We start from the raw sequence: 22068 nt of genomic DNA, 5'->3' as shown, positions 1-22068 counted from the left end.
ATCTGGTGATGTCCATGAGTTCAAGACTTCAGGCTGTCATTGCCAGCAAAGGGGTTTTAACCAAGTATTAGAAATAAGCATTTTAGTTTTAGTTTTTTAATTTTCCAATTACTTTTGAGCCCCTGAAATGAAGTCATTGTGTTAAAAAAAGGCTTTAGTTCCTCACACATAGTATTATTATTTCATGCAAATAAGGCATATCTCATCAATCCAGGAGATCCACTTTTGAATGTTCAGTATTTTAAAAAAATCAGTCCAGGAACCCCAGTCATAGAGCTAGATGTATACACTAACAACTTATTTCTGTAAACCCTGAGAGATAACTTACTGTATGCTTTCCTTGGAGAAGGACATAATTATACAGTATTTCTAAAACCATAATGGACAGACATATAAGATTTAAGAAGCAGCTCAAAAAATTGCACTAAGCTGCTGCTTGATAGGACACATTAAACCGATTATTTGGCCCAATTACATTTCACCCAAATCTAACAGACCTTCAAGTGTGCTTTTAGGGGTATCTGCTCCAGGATCACTATTCCCACACTTTGGGAAACAAAGTGAGCTTCTCCGGTTATGAAAAAAAATATTGGCAATGTCCTTATACCAAATAATGAACAGCATATATTTTGATTTCCCTTTATTTCCTGGCCTGATTAAACTCTGCGATTTATTAATAGCAATGGCTAGATGGGTGAATACTTCCAACTGGATATATATATATATATATATATATATATATATATATAGTTCAATATGAGACACCTGCACTCTATCCTCTGTAGTTCCTTGCCGGGTGCTCGGTCAAAAGGATATGTATCAATTGAAGATGGACCAGCACTCCGTTTTCTTTATCAAAAGTGTTTATTCACAGTGTATTGAATAAACACTTTTGATAAAGAAAACGGAGTGCTGGTCCATCTTCAATTGATATATATATATATATATATATATATATATATATATATATATATATATATATATATATATATATATATATATATAAAACATTTATATAATTTTTTTGCTTTTAAGTACCATAAATATAAGTAAGGCATCCGCAGTCTTAATAGTCTTTTCAGTTTTTTTCTCTTTGTTCAACCCAATTAAAATGTGGTCATGTAATTTAGTCGCTTGGTTGCATTTATCTTCTGAGCAGAACATTTTTTCATATACAGATGAAGCCACTTTGGTTTGTGTGTTTGACACAGAATAACTAAACCCAAATATCCCACTTATCCCATTTAACACAGAAAATTGCGTCACAACATCCCATATATTTAAAGAATTCACCGTTGTGAACAATGGTGCTTTGGTATGCTAATGAAAAGGTTAAATGTATTAAATGAGTTGAGATGACTTTAGATAACACAGTTTCTTCAGTTAATCCCAAATCATGACGCATTTAACTCACAAATCCAAGTGGCTTCATCTGTACATTTTCTACTCATTATTAAAATCAGAACTATTGTGTGAATCAACAATGACTTCATTATGCTTTATTCAGGAAGGTGAGTCATTTTTTCTGAAATATATTCATTAAATATGACATATTTCACTTCTGTTAGTAGCTTGTTTTATTTTCCAGTGTGTGATCTCTCACATTGTTGCTTATAATACTAAATCTGCATTTCATGAGTTCACTGGTTACTTCACAGTTTAACTGTTGACATTGTTCTGTAGAACTAAGCTGTAGGAAAACCATGAAAAATAACAATTATAATATTGTGAACTCACACAACATGAAACCATTTCTTTTTCATATTTCTTCTTTCATTTTATCTGTGAGCAGCTTAGATTTCAGCACTTACTGTAGCTACTGCAAAGCATATGATTTTTATAAATTAATAGTTTCTCGTTAGTCATTGATATTGAAATAAATCTCCTAATAAGAGTGATTTTAACAAAAGTTGATTGTAAACATCACTACATTGGTCAATTTGTATGGTTTGTCTGAAATGCAAAGTCTCCTTGTGACTGTTCCATTGGATTTGAATTATGTTGGAGCCTACACTATACAGTTAAAAATAATTATATTTATTATAACCATCACAGAACACATTCATTGTAAATATAAATCATTTATGCTTATATTAGTATCATGTTATTCTGAAGAGACAATTAACACTATTGTGCTACAATGCCAACCAACGTGTTACACCTCCCAACAAAGATGGAAAACTGGCAAGATAGATCTTTCAGTTGAAGCCATAGGATCTGCCTCAAAGAAATTGCATGTTGTTATCTATTTAAGAGGCATAGTTTTAAAAAGGAATCAAATAAATTAAGCATATCAAAGAATGATGGCTTTTTTAAGACTTTTATTCATTTTATCTATGGTAGAGATTAAGACGTTATAGAGGTTAATGATGGTGCATGCTTCTGAAATTAATTGATGTGTAGATCTGTGGATTTCAGTGATCAAGGGAAGCTTTAAATTTCATTGTGGTGTTCACATGGTTTTATAAAACTGTTATTTTACCTGCCTGTCCCTGTATTTAAGCAATATTGCACTTCTGGGTGGTTTAATTTGGCTTTCCTACTCCGTAATGCAAATAATTAACAATAATTCAGTTAAATTGGCTGCCTATACAAACCAATCTATGATCAATGGAGCAAGCTTTTAGAAAAAGGGGTTCAAATGTCTTATTAGTTTCATGCATTTTTAGCATTCTACCTTATTTCATAAAGTTATGCATTTGCCATAATAATTGTGGTTATATGGACTTTGCAAATGTAAAAGTATTAGCATTGTAATATGCAAGATGTGCTGTATATTCTTCTTTACACTGAGTTACAAGAGTGCATATTCAATTCGGAAGATTTTTTTTAGCCTGATCTTTTGTTGTATTTAGCAAGAATCTCATTCAGTCCAAGAAAGTGTGCTTTGATAAATGCTGCTTTCCCTTGTTTTGATACGCCACCATGATATATGACACAGTTCTCCTTGACAAATTGAATAATTTTGTAATTTCAGCAACCAATGCACCAAGTATTTGACCTAGATTTCTCTTCATGTTGCTTTAGAAACCCACATGGAAAATTTGCAGTAATGAATTGAACAAGTGAGTGAGGAAAATGATAAAGAGTCGTCACTAAAGAATCAGGGATGTGAAAGAGGTGAGGGTTTAAATAAGATCAGTGTCTAGCAACTAGTAGCCAAAACTATAAAAGAAAAATAGAATATTAATGTAATTCCTATTCATATAACAAGTCCTAATATGGAGAGTAAAGCGGTCAACCAATAGTCAAACATTTAGCCTACTTTAGTTTTTAGTCAGACTTTGTATGGTCATCTAATAAGATTGCCAAATCCACTATTTTGGATTCTGCTGAACCACGAATAGCTTGTGAAAGATTTGGCCAAATAACGAACCAAATCCTAAACCTAATTTGCATATACAAATCAGGGACTAGAAGGGAAATAGAGAACTACGTACTGCGCACAGGGTTAACATTTTTTAACTCATTGTTTGTGATTCAGATTCGGATTCGGGTTCGGTTCAGCTAGCCATGGGGATTGTGCAGAATCCTGCTGAAAAAGGCCAAATCCTGGCTGAATACCGAACCAAATCCTGGATTCGGTACATCCCTAAATAAGATCTTTCTTTCAGATACAGTGTGGCTAGTCAGAGTGTTCATGTTAGAGGACATTTATTTATACCAACCCTAAAAATCTCCATAAGAACATAAATGGCAAAGGTAGAGGAAGCAAGTGGTTTATTGTTATCAACCACCCAACACCAAAGACCAGTTCAGATTTATAGGGGGTCCACATGCTACATGGAGTCTTCAATTATACACCCCACAATTACTCAGGGAAAAGGTTCTTTGGAATGAATAACTCCAGGACAAAAGCTTCAATTTATTTCACAACAGGGCTGTGACCTAAAGGGGCCCCATGGGTCCAAAACCTATGGTAGATCTTATACCACTCAAGTAAAAATTCTGAATTATAAACAAAGCATTTCACAATTCTGCATGCAAGCATTGAGAGAATATGGAAGAACAGAAACAGTGGAATTTATGGGGATTATTAACATTCATGATTTTTTTTTCAAGCAAAACTTGCCCAGAGAAACCATTGACCACTCTATTTACATCTTTGCTCATGAACCAATGAGTAGATGTTACATTGTGACCTTCTGTGTTTATTTAATTACAAATTTTGATATGATTGATCTTTAGATTGTCCATTTGCCTTTACTAATTAGGTTTATGTTTGAATGGTCCTTTTCTTTGGACTTCTATGACTATTTTATTTGCATTTATGCCATTGAGTCACACCACTTCCCCTTTCAGTGTAATTAACCTGCACGTGTTCCATTGCTCCTCTTTAAATATAACCCTGTGTGCGTGCCTATACTGGCAGAGGAAGCATCCATTTCTATGTAAACAGAAATCAAGTGGACGTTCCAAAGGGTTATTTATAATCTAGCCAGGCAGCTATTACAACCGCTACTATTTTGAGCTCATTGACAACTAAATTAGGAAAGCGATATGTGCATATTTTTAGTTCTTTTAAATGGAAAATTATTTAAATGTTGTTTGCAGCCTTAAGAAGCTTAAACGAGGCAGCTCTTTTTTCTGCACTGAAAGCAGCAGCAGACTTTATTGGCAGGAAGAAGGATGGAAATAATCAGCGCAATGTGAGGATTAAAGTTAATTCCATATTAATGGCATGCAGTAGGATAATGACTGTGGGCAGGTTGCAGATTTCAGTTAACTGGCAGTGAGGCTTAAAAAAAACCTGTGTTATATGCTGACAGAAGCTGAAGAGTGTTAATGATTAAAATACAATATAAGGAACAGGGACTGAAACGTATATTAAGTAACATAATAGATAAATATTTAACCACCAAGTTTAAGTGCAGATAAGAACAGAAAAAAGAGCTCTGGTTTGATATTGATGAAGGCCATTTAGGAAATGTCTGTAACCGTCAGTGCAAAGCATCTATATAGCTGTTGTAAAATGCTCCCTAGATATATCACCTGCTTGAAACACAGGCGAATATAAAAGGGAACTTTTAACTGAGTTGAGTTTGCTGTACATTTGTCAAGAGACTTTGCTTTGTGGTGAAGAGAGGCAGAATGAAGAGGTAGGACTGTGACCTGTTCATAAAGCTCATACAACACTACATACATTTTCTACTCATCATGTCCTTAAAGGGACAGTTCAGTGTAAAAATAAAAACTGGGATAATACATAAAAAATGTTTCTAATATAGCCAAACATTTAATCTGTAAAGGCTGGAGTGGCGGAATGCCTAACATAATAGCCAGAACACTACTTCCTGCTTTGCAGCTCTCTAACTCTGAGTTAGTCAGCGACTTTAACTGGGGCCACATGGGACTTAACTGTTCAGTGAGTTTGCAATTGATCCTTTGCATGCAGGTTAGATTTAAAAGCAAACATTTATCACCCATGTGCCCCCCCCCCAAGTCACTGATTGGTTACTGCCAAGAGAGCTGCAAAGCAGGAAGTAGTGTTCTGGCTGTTATGTTAGACATCCAGTCACTCCAGCCTTTATACATTACATTTTTGGCTAATTAACTATATTGAACATTTTTTTATTTTACACTGCCTATCTATTTACCCAATTTTTATTTTTATATAGAACAATATACATTGATTAAGTATTTGGAAGCAGAAAAAAACTATGATACAGAATAACAAAGGATCTTGTTTTAATTGAGCTGTAAAAAAAAACTTAGCGATTTTTTTTAAAAGTACTCCTTGCACTTCTACAGAGTTGCACTCAGCACTACTGCTTCTATTCTGCCTCTTCTTGCAAATAGTGCAGGGTGACTATTAACACAGGAAACCCTTCCATCAGGGTATTCAAGATTTAGGGGAGCATATTACTAATCCACTTACTAACAAAACCTATTAATAAAAAAATACTTATATTAAACGTCTGTTACTGGCATATTTTTCTAGCTATGAAACTTTCCATTTAAATTGGAGTTTTATCATCTATTTTCTAAAATCCATTCAATACTGAAAGAAAGGAGAAAAAGAACAAGAGGACATAGCTTATGGCAGTGACTGACAGCTCTGTGTGTGTCACTTGACATCTATTTGTCATTTTCTCATAATACAGTAGGAAATATGTGATTTAATCAGTCGTTCTCTATTTCTCTAAACTTCTTGAAGGATTATTTGGAAAAAAAAAGTAATTTAGAAAGATTTAGACTGTTTAATAAATATATTTTTCCTCTTGAAATAAAAAGCATTCTAGATTGATATGGTTTATGTTGCTGGCATCACCTTTTAGCCTTTTAGCATTCAGCATCTCAGGCTCACCTATAATACTATTAGATCCTTACTAAATAGCTTATAAGAAGAAGAACGTTAACCTTGGCTCTTTACCAGAATGAGCCTGTCAGGAAGCAACGGTTATTGCTAACACAAATAACTTTTATTGTCAATATTTTCAACAGGACACATCATTAAATCAGTAGTTGTTTGAAGACTTCTAATGCCCCAATTTGTGAGGCGAGAAATCTTTGATAGCAGCCTTACCAGTTGCATCTTACATGGGTCTTCAGGCACCATTCTAAGGGCTACTTACCACAGGCACATCAGGGACTTCTTCACTAGCCTCTAGACTCGGAAAAAAACCCAGGTCCCGAGCATTTGTGATAACAAACAACAAGTTTGGTGTGTTCAAGGTGTAATGTGCAGTATGCATTGGTGGTAGGGACCATGAACATTTATTAGGTTTGGGGGTTCCCCTGTTGTGTTGAATTGATACGTATTCTATAGGTGCCTAGTGGTAATACACAGTTCCTACCTGCTTTTGATGAATTGCACCAGACAGCCCTGTATTTAACACCTCAAGAAGATATTAATTAATGTGTGCTCTATAGTTGGCATTTCACATATTTAGAAAACAAATTTCGTGCCATAGCTGTCTACATTTCCTAATCAATTGCCTTTTTCTGGGACTGTGTAAGTCTCATACTATTTAAAACATCCCCTCTTAGCACTAAATGGCAAATGAATTGGCTTTTCAGTGGAAGATCAGTTCAGGAAATTGACTGCAGCAGTAAACCTATTGCCTTTTACAATTAGGCATAGAATATTCCAAAGGAAAACAACATAATTGTCCCCTTTGCAGCAAGCTATGTTTTATAGACACAAAAAACATGCCAAACTTTAATTTCCTTGGTATACACTTGTGTCAAATAGCTAATAGCCTAGCAAGTTTAGCATTCTAGAACATATTGTTCAAGCAAATGTAATTCTTTATTTTCAAGCTATTGTGCAGTATGGTCTTTTTACCCTTTCAGAAAGCAGAAATGACCTTCATTCCTGAATGCACGAACGTCCTTATAAAAACCATTAATGAAATGACAGTACTTAAAGGAAACCTTTCATTATAATCTAATTTGTTTTTAAATAAAGCCAGTAGCATTGTAGTAGTTTTCTGTCCTCTATTGTTGTCAGCTTGCAACTAATTCTAAGTTGTGGAAAGTTTTTTTCCCCTACATCTATTTTGTGCATTTAATATTTAAGTTAGCTTTATAAACCAAAGGATCAATTGTTCCATAAAATTAGAAAGGTGGCAACATGCCAAGGGGGTAAAGCACCATAGTTGTTCCCCCACCCCCAATTCCCTTTTAGGATCCAATTTTTAATCAGCTGATTATTCAGGTTTGCATGCAGCCAGAACATTAAGGTAATTGGAATGTTTCTAATAAAACATCAATGTCTATTGGCCATGACTTTATGATTCATTGCTGTAATGGTACAACTTCTGCACCCAATTATGAAGAAAATTTTTTTTTAGCTTTGCTGGAATAATTCAAAAGATTAAAAAACAGCATTAATTGTACTTATTACTATGTGGTTGCATGTAAAGATCAATTACAGGCGAATGGAGCCATCATTTTTCTCTGGTAGATCTTGCTATTCTTCATGCATGCATGAATCGGCATCAAGTTCTTGTTTAATATACAAATATCTAAAAGCAAATATTTAAATACAAAAATAATTTATACCAAAAACTCTTTATTGTACCCCATACTGCAGATCACCCAAATGTTTATAAGGCTCGCATATAACATGTGTCTGTAGATCCCAGTACAAGTATGGGATCTGTTATCCAGAAACCCATTATGCAGAAAGCTCCAAATTACAGGAAAGCGCTGTCCAAATAATCCATTTTTTAAAAATAATATTTACTTTTACTCTGTACCTTATACTTGTCCTAACTAAGATATACAAAAAATCCTTATTGGAGGAAAAACCAGCCTATTGGGTTTATTTAATGTTTAAGTAGACTTAAGCCTAGGTCCTTAACATTCTAGATTAGCAGCTGTTGACACTGGGTATAGTTCAACATAATGGTGCCATTAAGATTTTGTTTGAATTAAAATATTTCAAATGGTTAGGAAAAGGACAAGGTGCTCCAGAATTAGATATATAGTCACTCACCAAATAGTAAAAGTGGTCCGGGTTCACCAGCCCCAGACCCCCAGCTTTAGGGAGTGGTACAGAAAAACATTGGAAAGCGGAGCTGACTGGCACTCAAACAGATCCACAGGACCAGAGATGTTCAGTTAAAAAATTATTTTATTGATAGAAAAGATACTTATCTTTTAAAATGGGTAATATTATAATTCAAGAGTTAAAAATATAGCTGTATCTCCATCCAACCTACGAGTTTCGCACCCCTCAGGGTAATGGGCTCATGACTAAGCACACTGAGGGGTGCGAAACGCGTAGGGTGGATGAAGATACAGCTATATTTTCAACTCTTGAATTATAATATTACCCATTTTAAAAGATAAGTATCAGACAAAGGACTAGTTAAAAGCAAATGACTTTTCAACTAGATCATGTGAGTTAAATCAGTGTTTGATTCCCAACACCTTCTAAACTTTCAGCCTGCTCTAGTCCTTTGTATTTTGTCTTTTAAAATGGGTAAATATTTAATACAACTGATCAGGTTCTAATTACAGTTCTATTGTTCAAGAGAAAAAAAGAAATCATTAAAAAAATAACTATTTGCTTAAAATGGACAATGGCCTCCCTGTAATTCAGAGCTTTCTGGTTATCAGATTTCCAGATAAGAGATCCCATAGCTGTACAGAGAAATGACAGTGAGGACCAATTTGATGTCAAGTATAAGAAACAGCTGGAAGGTACGTAGAGAGAAAAGTAGAAATGGACATTTGAAGAGTCTTTGTGAAAGCCCTGCAGATATTGCTCAAATGCAGTGAATTGAGCTGTGTGCATAATGCATTCAGGGGAAAACACAGAGAAGCATGTTATGGTTGATTGGAACAAGAAAGGATGTGAGGTGGAATACTTGATGTTTATCCTAAACTTTCCAGGTCATAACTCCTGCTGGAATAAAGAAGTCACTGTGACAAGAATAGGTTTGAATACTTAAGTAAAGATCTCATACTTTTCCAGAACAAGAAAAAAGAATTGCTAAATTATACATACACGAGTGTGGTGCTGTTCTGCTACTCCGGCACTTTCTGAGACACTGCATCTTCAGCTTTTTAGTGATGTTTTGTCACGGAATATATGCATCCTTTGATGCTGTAGTGGTCCCCTGTTGAGAGAGTTTGAAAGGTTTAGATTTCTTTATGAGCTTCCAGGTGGTACAAATTTTGCATTTGAATTTCAATCATTCTGTGTTTTGGGCAGAAAGTTAATGGGGGGTGAAATTGCTCACATTAAACCCTTCCCTTGTTTTGCTTTTCCCTTACAAAGAGAGCAAATATATAAAGGATTTTTTTATACTTTAACTGAATGCTGCTTTTAAAGTAACATTTACGCATAATTACAACCATTGCACCACACAAAATATTTTTGGTACATATTAGTTTGCTTACCTTGCTTAATAACTGTTCTAGTATAGTGTAGTGTCTGTGTGTGTGTGCCTCCCCCACCATTTATGAATACTGAGCTGCTGAGTGCAGGCATTGCTGTATTCATGGGAAAGCCTCAGGTGCTCTAGAACTCAAAGCTTAAAGAGACCTGTTGCATTTTGTCATGGGAGGAATGCAGGGTGCAAAGTACAAAAATTACAGATTTTTCTGCAATGTGCACCCTGATTTTTAGGTGGTAATATGACATTAGATATTGAAGAAGAAGTTTCTGAGTTCAAGTTTTTAGTGATGAGCAGGCCATCCCCAAGCCCATGGGTCAAGCGGGTTCGGGCCAACTTGCACACCCTGTCTTTGGCTGAATTTTAGCATAGATTTAGCAAACCATTATGTGCAAACCATTCGCAACCTTTTAATGCCTCACTATCGTTTCTGTGTGCATTCTTTTATGTTCTCGGGCCGGCCTTCTTCTGTGATGTCACAGAGGGTGGCCAAAGTATATAAACAAAGGAGCGCACCGGGCTAGGGTCGGGTGCTGCTGAGCTGGCTTATGGTCAGGTGCGGGTCCAGATTTAGGCGACCCACGCATCACTAGCCGTTTTGTTAAAGGATCGGTAACACCAAAAAATATAATTAATTCAAAAATAATGTACTGTTGTCCTGCACTGGTAAAACTGGTGTATTTACATAAATAAGATGCTATGCAGCTGTGGGGGCAGCCATTCAAAGGTAAAAAAGGCTCAGGTTACATAGCAGATAAACTCTAGTAGAATATAACGTTGTTCTATAGTGCTTATTTATTATCCGCTATTTTAACAGCCTCCGTTGCGGCATAGCAGCTTTTTGACATACAAAACACAGTAGTGTTTCTAAAGCACACAGATCAGTATTAACAGTACAGTATATTTCATTTTTTTTGGTGTTACTGTCCCTTTATACCAGGGGTGTCCAACCTTTTGGCTTCCACATTGGAAGAAGAAAAATGTTCTGGGGACACGCTCGAAAAACACACAAACACTAACGCTAACTTTTTATTTATTTTATTGTAAAACTAAAAGAAAAGAGGGTATCATAAACCTAGTGGGATTTTTGACATTGAAAGTAATGTATCAATATCTGTTTGAATGAAAGTAGTTGCAATTCTCAGTGAATTCTCAAGGTGCTCATCACATAATTTGGTTCTAATTTTACTCTTTACTGTGTTCATTCTTGAAAAAAGTTGCTCACAAATGTAGGCTCTGCATATATCCTGCAGCTGAAGAATGCTTACCTGCCTTTGTAAGTAACCGAGCGCTCACTTGCTAATTGCTTTTCCTGCTCTAGGAAGCCACACACCGCACACCCCATGTAAAATTGAAAGCACACAATTAGCGACCGCGTACTTACGCTCTGTGTGCGTGACATTGCAACATGACGTTTCCTGGATTGTCTGAAGTTCAAGCTGGGCCACATTCATATCCATCCTGCCCTGCAGGTTAGACACCCCTGCTTTATACCTTCTACACTTATTTACATTTTGCAACACAATATACATTTTTTTCATTTATTATATTTAGATCATGTCGTCTATAGACTACTACAGCCTCTACCATTTTATTTCTGTTATTAGTTAGAGAAGTCATTTTTAAATCTGAGTTTTAAGGAACTTATTCTAGCTGAAACATTTTTGTGGCATCCCTAATATACAGTATGTCATATACATATATATGTATAGAGCAAACAGACAGTCTTACAATATTAATGTGCACTTAAGTTATGTGAATTATATTAAAACTGATATAGTACATAAAAATATTTTGCTTTTGCCATAGGGAATTACACAATAAGGTGTTTAAGAGAATAATATTTTTCAGAGGCAAATATAATGGTTTAACGTATAAAAACATACATAGCATCATACAGTATATACACCACAGGGTGCATTCTCTCTGTTGTTAATGTGAGGCAGAAAACCTGCTACTTTTGGCAGAGGGCCCATAAATCCATAGCACCTGCCTGAATTAACTAAGAGAGATGTCACAGTCTGGATGAATAATTTTGATTTCAAAACATGCAAATGAATTTACAGACTGAAACTGATTTCACTCAGTCAGAGGAAGAAACACTGATTTGTTTATTGAGCCCTGTTTGAAGTTTTTTTCCTTAAATGACTGTATTTACCAAAAGTATTTCTCCTGACACATCCATTTTAATGTTAAAAAAATCCTTCCTGATACACTCAACAGATTATGGTCATTCTGCTCAGTGAAGAGATCCATGAGCGAGTTTATCTGCAGCTGTTTACAGCATCACTTCTCTGTAAGGAGCATCAGCAGATAACTGATAAAGCAGCAAAGCAAGGTCCCAGGGTGGCATAGCGAATAACATTGCAGTGTGCTTTTCAGTTTAATGGCATGCACAAGCAACTGATAAGGCCGGGGGCATCTGGGAACATATGTAATTTATCTTAGATTTGGCCCTGTCCTGTCAAAGAACTGATTTCTCTGGTGCTGGAGGTGAGCAGTTTGCCTGTAACAAAGGCCGGGTTGGTCTAAATGCAGGTAGTTACTTTTCATGCTCAGTGTGAAGATAATAGCTTTGCACGGAAAGATGTATTTGAGTTCTTATGTCTTAAAGTGTGACATATCTGAAAGGGGATCTATATTTAATAGTAAATATTTATATTTTGTCATTTCCTTTAAAATATTACATTAACATTAATTACATTAATAAATGTCCTTTCATTTTTTTTAAATCACAGTTATACTGGCACAAATATTTTATTGAACTTTTTCTAAACTAGAGAAAGGTGTAAAATATAAAAGACTGGCTTAACAAGCAATGTATTGTTCCTATTATGCACCTTGCTTCCATGTTTTTGGGACCATTGTTGTCAGACCCCAATTTGCGGCAAGGCCACAAGCCACATAAATTAAGGGCCGGCATGCTACCCACCAGTAATTTGCTGCTGTTGTAAAAATAAATAATGTGCATGATCCTGCAAGCTGGAAAGACGGGAGGGAGCAAAGAGGACACTGGCCTCTGGGTAGGGTTGCCACCTGTCCGGTTTTGAAGGCCTGGTTTTTTGAAGGCCCGGTTTTTTGAAGGCTGTCTGTATTGATGAGCGAATTTATTCGCCAGCCATGGTTTTGCAGCAAAATTACAAATTTTCACCATGTGCAAATTTTGTCATAGATAGATTAAGAGCCAGAGAGAGAGAGAGAGAGAGACTGTTACTAATCTGCAGAGGGAGAAACTGCAGTGTGCAGTTGCTGGGAGTTGTTTGCTGTAACCTGAAGGGAAAGTGCTGAAGGTCCCAGCCAGTGTGATCCTGGGTTGCGGCCTACCAGTCATCTTTATCAGGAAAAAGCTACAGTGAGAGGAGAAGCAGAGTTCCTTCACAATCTGAGAGTGTTGTTCCAGTGAATCAGCAGAGCTAGTAAGGTAACTTTACGGATTACACGGTTACCTCATCCACCTGCAAGGATTGTAAGTAAGTCTGATAGCATTGCTTTTACACATCCAAAATAGCCAGTGGGAGCATCCCAGTGGTGAAACTACTGGGGGAGCAGGGGGTGTGATTGCACTAGGGCCTGCTCCCCTTTGGGGCTGCACCACTGAAGAAGCCACACATCTGGAGAGCGGAGGGGGGCCCGGTGTACATCCTGCACCCGGGCCCGGAAGAGGTTAGCTCCGTTAGCACCAGGGTGCTTTGCAGGAGTATACCCATTAGGGTACAATTGTGTGCTATAATTATTGTTATTATTAACATGTGTCAACATATTTCTCAGTGCTGTGTGCACAGAGCACCCTTATGCTCTAGAGGATTCATGGCTGTTCATGTACATTTTTTCACCTGACTTAAGGTGCTTGTGTCCAAATGCAGTTCTGCATAGTTGCACCCAGCGCTGCTCAGTCCCTCCTCCCTCTGCTGTGCCTATTGACACAGGGTATTCAGAGAACCCTGGAGCTACCGTCTGGTCAGGAGGTAATGGTAGCACATGCTACTTGTGTCTATTTTGGCTAATCAGATGTAATTGTATTAGACACAGTTGCACCAAGTGAATGACCCCGTTGCGCTTACAATGTTGCTAGAATAGTGAAGAAAAAATGCTGCATTGTGGGGGGAAAATTGTGTGAAATTGCACATTGCGCACTGCGTATTGGTACATGTAAGTGAATACACCATAATATTTTCTATTTAATTATTTTACTTTTTCTGCACTTTTAATTGGGAAGCAGGGATTATTTTATTTTATATTGATTTGTCTTCTAAATTGTATGCAATTCTGAGTCCTGAGAATGTGAACAAAAGTTATTTTTATAAGTGTGATGCAGCTGTCAGAAAATAGCCTGCAATTATTTGCAGTTACACCACAGAACAACACACACAATATCAAACTCTGCTGTCTGTGTCCTTGATTCAGCTTAATTTTTTTGCTGGGTGCCAGGAGGGTGACAGAAGTTCCTCTGCAAAACATGAATAATGGAGCTGACAATACAGTCAAAAAATCACCTCTGTGTGTCCAGTTAGTGCTTTCTTTCATTTCCCTGGCGGATATGCAAATACGCTTTTCTTACCTGCATATCAGCATCATTTCCCATGTATAGAGAATTGTGCCCTCCTTGTGTGCTGCCCATAAAGACTGTGTGCATATGTGCACTAAATTTCCATCAGTGTCCTTAACCAAAACTGTACTTCCACCTACATGCTCATTTAACAAACACACAGCAAAGTCACAAATCACCTTATTTATTTATACTTGTTCCAATCCAGTTTACATGTTATGGATTAAGTCTTGGAGCTCCTAGAATGGAGCTGAAAGTGCTGTACCTCGCTCTATATGCAGCACTGCCTCGTTCCACGGCCCCCCATAGAGAAGAGCCAAGAGGTACTCCAAATATATACATCCCCTGTCTTGAATGCAAGGCTCTGTTGTGTCCAGTAAGCTGTAATATACACCAACCACCGGAATTTTTCATCTGGCTCAGGGTGCAAGGTTAACTTGCTGCTGAATTTGTACCCCTTAGTGCTTCAGAACATCTGTATCATTGATGAAAAAGCCCATAATGGTAATCTAATTGTCATTTGTATTGTTGATATCATGGTCTCACGGGAACATCCAAGATCCATGCTCCAGAATGACCTTTAATTCATTAGAATCCAATGTGACTTCCCGTGCCTTCTTCTGTGGCTCCCTATAGCTGCATCTTAATTCTGCCTGTTAAGGACTTGCAAATTAATGTGGTTAACACAGACTCTTTTACAGAGGGTTTATTTTTATGATCTAGTAAATCATTTTGTACGTTCTGTCACATAACATAAATAGGTAAGCAGTTCACTCTCCAAAGGGATATTGAGTCTCCTGGGTGCAACATTCAGCTCACATTTAAATCATGTATTAAGTTAATACTTTTCTATCTTAAAATGATGAAGTGCCTAATTCAGTTAGGAGTAATAAAATATCATCCCATTTCTACAGCAGGTGATGCTTCAGCAGTCAGACTTTTCAATGTAGCTTGCCAAATTATTTAATACAATGACAAGGCAGAAAAAGTTGAGGTGTGTGAAAGTTCTGCAACTTAAATAGCATATGTAAAGTTCACAAATGTCTATCTATAAATAACCTGCAAATGTTTTTATACCCATACTCAGTTGACAGTGAGGGGTCAGTAATATGTGTAAAGAGACCCTAAATCTTTGTACTAAACAACCAAAATCCAACATCAAAATCCAGTTAGTAAAAGACCTTTACTGGAACTATGGAGGATCGTTTACCGGTTTGGAAGAAAATATGATTAATGCAATCTGGCCATCCATAGTTGGGTTAGCCACAGACAAGACCATACCACATTTTATGAGGAGTTTATTCTTATGTAAAACAGGAGAAAATGGGTACATTTATGGTTAGGTATATTTTGGATTAGTTGTAACATTCCTAAACATTGCAATGTGGACCTCATGCCTAGGCCTAGGTTAGGCAGAGTTGGTACTGCACTGAAGCTTTGAAAAGTCAGAATGTGTAGAGGCCATTGGCTTACCCTGAAATGCAGAGCTCTTCTCCTCCATAACCCTCTACACATGTGTGGCCAAATTCCATACAATCTAATCATTAAGACCACAGGGAGAATGGTGTACTGTGTTGACCTATGGCCTGTCTTTTTGTATAGCCATGGTCAGACTTTTATATTCTTGCTATGAGGACAACACATCCAGTTTAGCTTCCTTATATGGGTGACCTTAAGGAGAATTCCACCCTAAAGTTAAAAAAACATACCCCCCTACCCTACATAGACCCCCCTCCCTCCTCCCCCCCAGCCATAGTGTTACCCCTATTGTTTTACTTACCCCTTGGTGCAGATTTATGGGCGGCATCTTGAGCCGCTCCGGTAATCAATAAGACCAGCACTTCGTCAATTTTTGTGAGTTTCGGCGAATGCGCAGTTGTCGCAAAACAGAAAATTGCTCCAACTCTGCATGCACCGCCACACCAACTGGTAGAGAGTAACCAGTTGAAAGTAGTTAATTTCATGTTTTTAATGAAATATACGTAGAATAGGCAAGTAATAGTTAAAAGAGTCAGCCCGAGGAATTATACAAGACCAAAATTAAATTACTACCTAACACTAAGTAATACTGTGTCTTGTTTAGTTATACATGTATGGGATCTGTTATCCAGAATGCTTGGGACCTGGGCTTTCCAGATAAAGGATCTTCCATAATTTGGATCTCCTTACCTTAAGTCTGTAAAAAAAATAATTTAAACATTGAACCCAAAAAGTTTGTTTTGCTTCCAATAAATATCCATAATATCTTATTTTGGATCAAATTCAAGGTACTGTTTCATTACTACAAAGAAAAAGGAGATCATTTTAAAAAAAAATAATTATTTGATTATAATGGAATCTATGGGAGACAGCCTTCATGTAATGCAGAGCTTTCTGGATAATGGGTTTCCAGATGAATTGTTTTCTCTGCTGTAATTAACATTTTTTTTAGCAATATATTCTGCTTTATACTTATACAGTAGATGAGGGCACAACTGGCTTTTTGATCTCTGCATGTGTTTTCATGAACCACCACCTCAAAATAACAAGTCACTGTCAATAAATAGATTTCACCAAGCAAGCAGAAATAGTTGCCCAAACAGTTGTAAAACGTAAAGTTAAACATTAAATTATTTATAGATTTGTTTCAATATTTTTGCAGTATATGTTCATCTTTTGGTGTGCTAATTTGGCCATAATGAAGGGCCATGTTCAGCCTGCTTGAAGAATAATGGCAAATAAATGTTAGTTTTATACATATAGTTCTTGTATAGACAGAGTCGGATTTACATAGCAGGCGCCCCTAGGCCCTCTGTCGTTCGTCGCCCCATCCCCTACCTTTAATTCAATCAAATTTTCATCATCAGGACCAGAGCAATGGGGATTGGCATACAGGAAACTTTAAAAACTATTGTATCTCCTGCACCTCCTCAGTGTTTATAAACTAATGTGGGTGTGGTTGGGCAGCATGCTGACCCCCTATAATCCTGCCGTCCTAGGCCCGAGCCTTGGTGGCCTATCCACAAATCCGGGCCTGTGCATAGGTGCAAACTTTTGTTTACTAGGGTACAGGTCCTCTGGAATTCCGGGAAGAAATACTGTATTGTTGGGAGAAAAACAGGAAACTGTACCACATATTTGCACCATTTTTACATCTCTCTTGTGTGCAGCACTTTGCATCTGTTTTTTGTACTTTATACCTTGTCCAGCCCAAAATAAACTAGTGTTCATGTTTTACGTTGCAGAATGTAAAAAGACTGCTGCACCTGATCGGAGTTGGTTATGGTATTTCAGTTAGTGATACACTGCAGTAGACTTTAAATATTTAACAAGCTATTACCTGGACACTATGGGGCAAATTCACTAAGATTTGTAGTTGCGCCAGCGTCCGCTTCGACGTACTTCGGCAGGCGTATTTTTCGCCAGCGCTACGAAAATTCACTAAAATCCGAAGTTGCGCTCAGGGGAAGCGTAAGGTTGCGAAGTTGCACTAGCGTTAATTTGCCAAGCAAAGCGAAGTTGCGCCAGCAATGCTTAATTTGCATACGGCGCCAAATTGAAGTTACAATGGAGGTATATGTAGCATCACTACACAAGCATGGGAAACCTTCAAAACAGCAAATAAAATTTTTATTTTGCCCTACACATGTGCCCACTGTATAGTTAAGGTGCCATGAGCTAGGAAATGTAGGGGGGAAGGAGGGGAGCCCCAAAAAATTTTTCGATCTTTTTCTGCCTATCACCCATAAAAAAAAGCAAAACGTCAGCGTTTTTTGGGACTTAGAAAATTTTTTTTACTTTTTTTGAAGCAATCCCCATCTACTCTATGGCACTTCGCCTGGTCTGTGGCGAAGGAAGTGTGGCGTAAAAGGTAGCGTTCAGAAAAACTCGTGCTTCACTGAATTTGCACAAATTCGCCAGGCGTAAGGGTGCGAAGTAACACTATCGAATTTACGCCAGCGTCCATTAGTGAATCGGCGATTTAACGAAAATGTGCTACGCTAGGCAATTAACGCTAGCGTTAGGCGCTTCGTCCTTTAGTGAATTTGCCCCTATGATTATATTCAACTGTCCAACTCCGAGTTTTTTTTAAATGTTAGACAGTGTCACAATACATTGTGCAAAAACTGCAGCCAACAATAGCCAAAAAGTACTTATATCATTTCAATAAACAAATATGGAAAATTAGACCAATGAAATAAAGGCTAAATGTACAGTATTTTAGATCAGACAGGCTCTTCTTAAACATACTGTAAGTCTTTACACAGATGACACACTAGTTTTTTGGGGAATGTTGAGCTGATCAGAGACATTATACTTTGACAATTATTTTGAAGCTACATAATTAAGAAAAATCAGGATAAAAACAATATGCCAATAAAAGCTTGCATGATACATACTGTATGCATTGTTTAGAACAGTTATCAAGAACTGTCCAGGAGCTATTACAACTGATTGATGTTGCAATTGCATTTACAAGCTTTAATGCCATGGCTAGAAATTTTTATCTCCTTCTAAATAAGCTGTGCGATCAATCTTGTTTCCTTAATAAATTGATTAATATCTGGCTCATTTTAAGCGATCAGTTTTATAATGCAGTGTTTCTATCTTTTTTTCCCACAGGGAAGAAGAGGAAAACCTGGGCCCCCTGGCAATCCTGGACCCTCTGGACCTCCTGTAAGTGCTTTGCCCATGTTCCTTCTTTGTACTTCAAGTATGGGACCTGTTATTCAGAATTCCAGGGGTTTTCTGGATAACAGATCTTTCTGTAAATTGGATTTTCATACCTAAAGTCTACTAGAAAATCATTTAAATATTACCAATAAATAAACCAATAGGCTGGTTTTGCCTCCCATAAGGATTAATTAATCTTAGTTTGGATCAAGTACAAGGTACTGTTTTATTATTACAGAGGAAAAAACTACTTTTTAAAAAATGTGGATTATTTGAATATAATGCTGCCCATGGGAAACAGCCATAAATATAATTCAGAGCGGGGGTTTCCAGATAATGGATCCCATACCTGTACTAAAGTAACACAAGTTATCTTTGTTGCCCTATTTCAATGTATCCATTAGAAGACAGGCAAACTAGATGTCTTTAGCATTAGTACAAGAGCTATAATAAGAAAAATAATGACATATACAGATCCCTAGTTGATTAGATTTGACCAACTCCAACTTTTTTATTTGCGGGGGGGTGTATTTTTTTTATAAATATAAAAAAAATTATATATATATATATATATATATATATATATATATATATATATATATATATATATATATATATATATATATATATATATATATAGAAGAAAGGATCGTAGCGGCACGCACACCGGTTATATATGTATATATATTCCAAGGTCTGCATCATTATAGGATTTTACCTATTCAATCATGTGTGTGGGATTTTTTTCTCTCCTATGTTCTTGTTGTTGATTGCATAAATCCTCCTGCTAAGAAATAAGTGCATATTAATCTGGCCTCCCCGTGCCTGTTGGCAAATACCACATGCAGTTTTGTTGAAAGCATGTCAGTTTTTATACATATGTGTAAACATGACTGACCATTTTTTGCTGTTGTTCAAGGAGATGTAATCACACTGACATCCATGTAAGAGTTTAAATATTTTATGATATTGATGACATGCAGGTTGCAAAGCCTGGTGCATTTGAAAAAGAAAAATCAGTCCAATAATTATTTACAGATATGCTTATATTTTATTCAAGCAGTTCTTTACTGGTGTGTGTGAAAGTGGAAAGGAAAGCTACAAATTTGGTTCAGGCTGTGTAGGATAGAAGCAGTAAGTCAAAATGAAAATCTGTGCTTTAGCATTGAGTAAGGAAATATATTAGATGAGAAAAACACTAAAGCTATCTAGAAATTGATCACATTAGGAACAGGAGGGTGTACAGGCTATCTTCTCAATGTGATTTAGTCCTTCACAGCAAGAAAGTTTCAGGGCATGGAATTAATAAGACTTTAGATGTGTAGGCCCAGACTCACAGTCTATACATTCTGGCAAATGCCAGAGGGGCTGCTGTAAGATGCCATAGACAATCACCATTGGGCCTGTGAGGGGCTGTTTAGGCCTCAGTACTTGAAATACCAGGATATGTTTTAAATACACAAACCCACATCCCAAAAATTCACAGGATATTACAGCAGAGACCCATACAGTCAAACCCCTACTGATTTGGGAAATCCCCTACTGGCTAAACAAGTCGAGGTATATGTAACCTAGTCCCTAAACTCTCAGAAATGTTATGTCCATTTCCTGTACATGCTTAAAGGGGAACTCTGGCTTCCAAACCTAAATTTGAAAAAGAGGCCCACATAACACAGAAACCCCCTTATATATCCATCACAGTTACCCGTTTCTTCAAAAAGTATGAAGAAACCTGGCAGGGAATGAGGGACTAAAACACTTTTGTTACAAATTGTAACAACTTCTCCACAGTTTACAGACCGCGTGCAGGAACTACATAACCCACAATGTATTGCACTGTGATGTTTCTATCGTTATTGAAACCAGCCCCAGACCCCCAGCTTTAGGGAGCGGTATGGCAAAGGTATGAAGAAGAAGCAGGGCCAAACGGCACTCAGACGTATCTGAGGGGCTCTGAGCCCATGACTAAGTGCCCCAAGAAACACGTAGGGTTGATGGAGATGCAAATATACACTTTTTAATTTTCTACAAATAAAATATATATTTTTTTAAACTAATTATCTGGTCCTGTGGATCCATCTGAGTGCCGGTTGGGCCTGCTTCTTCTTCATACCTAAGGGAACAAAACCCTTAGTGAAAGTCAAGAAACAGGAACCACATGGACAAATTATTTAGACAGTAAAAGATAGAGCACCTGTGTAAGGTACGGTATAAAGGATAGCTAGAAAGAGCAGCACTGAGCTCCATCCAAGATTTGATGGATATGGGTAGCTTTCCCAGGGGATGAGTTGCCTAAAAGCTAGTGATATCTCCCTGAGGTTTTCATTGGGCGGGATCAAGACCACTAAAGGGGATCTCCACAAGGGGAACATAAAAACTTTGGCTCAATTACTTTTAAAGAATGCCATTGTTTTATCAACAACTGTGGTCATTATTGCACAACTGGTACTGCAGTAGTTATTTGTAAGGGAGCCTTTCAAGCTCTTAACAAGTAGAAAATTGGTGCACATATGTGACATACCATAGAAGATTGGAAAAATACATTCTTTCAAAAAGAAATCATTCCTGTTAAAGTAACAACATTTTACCCACTGATGGAGAATAACAGTTCTGCTTATAGAACAGGTAGAATGTAACCAAGCAGAGTTCAGTTTCAAAGCAAGGACGACGCTATCAAAAACAGATATGGTTAAACCAGAACATGTTGTGCATATAGTTACAGTTGGGTTGAAAAAAAGACCAAAGTTGATCAAGTTCATCCCCTCCAAATAAAACCAATGCACATTAATATACATAGTTATACAGATCTATATAGACACATACAGTATATAAATGATATATAAAAATACTTATACTAGGGGGCAGATTTATTAAGGGTCAAGTTGTGTTTTCCACGAGTCAAAAAAAAGATTTTTCGGTTTAAAAAAAACGTAAAAAAAAAAAACCCGAATTTTTTGAGATTTATTATACCCTGACCCTGGAAATAGCTGGAATACAAAAATACACCATCTAAAACCT

General features: G+C 36.9%; 1 protein-coding gene across 2 annotated transcripts in view; it reads left to right on the top strand.

The window, feature by feature from the left end:
* Nucleotides 1-22068, top strand: part of LOC108716928 (collagen alpha-1(XIX) chain) — a 343423-nt gene that overhangs the window by 160009 nt on the left and 161346 nt on the right. For both annotated transcript variants that reach the window (XM_041563150.1, XM_041563151.1), the window contains exon 18: nt 19000-19053. In XM_041563150.1, coding sequence (XP_041419084.1) covers nt 19000-19053 — 54 coding nt within the window. The remainder of the gene's footprint in view (nt 1-18999; nt 19054-22068) is intronic.

This window comes from Xenopus laevis, chromosome 5L (genome assembly GCF_017654675.1).
Source record: "Xenopus laevis strain J_2021 chromosome 5L, Xenopus_laevis_v10.1, whole genome shotgun sequence".
NCBI lineage: Eukaryota > Metazoa > Chordata > Amphibia > Anura > Pipidae > Xenopus > Xenopus laevis.
Note: the sequence above shows the minus strand (reverse complement) of the source record. Positions and strands in the feature narration are given on the sequence as shown.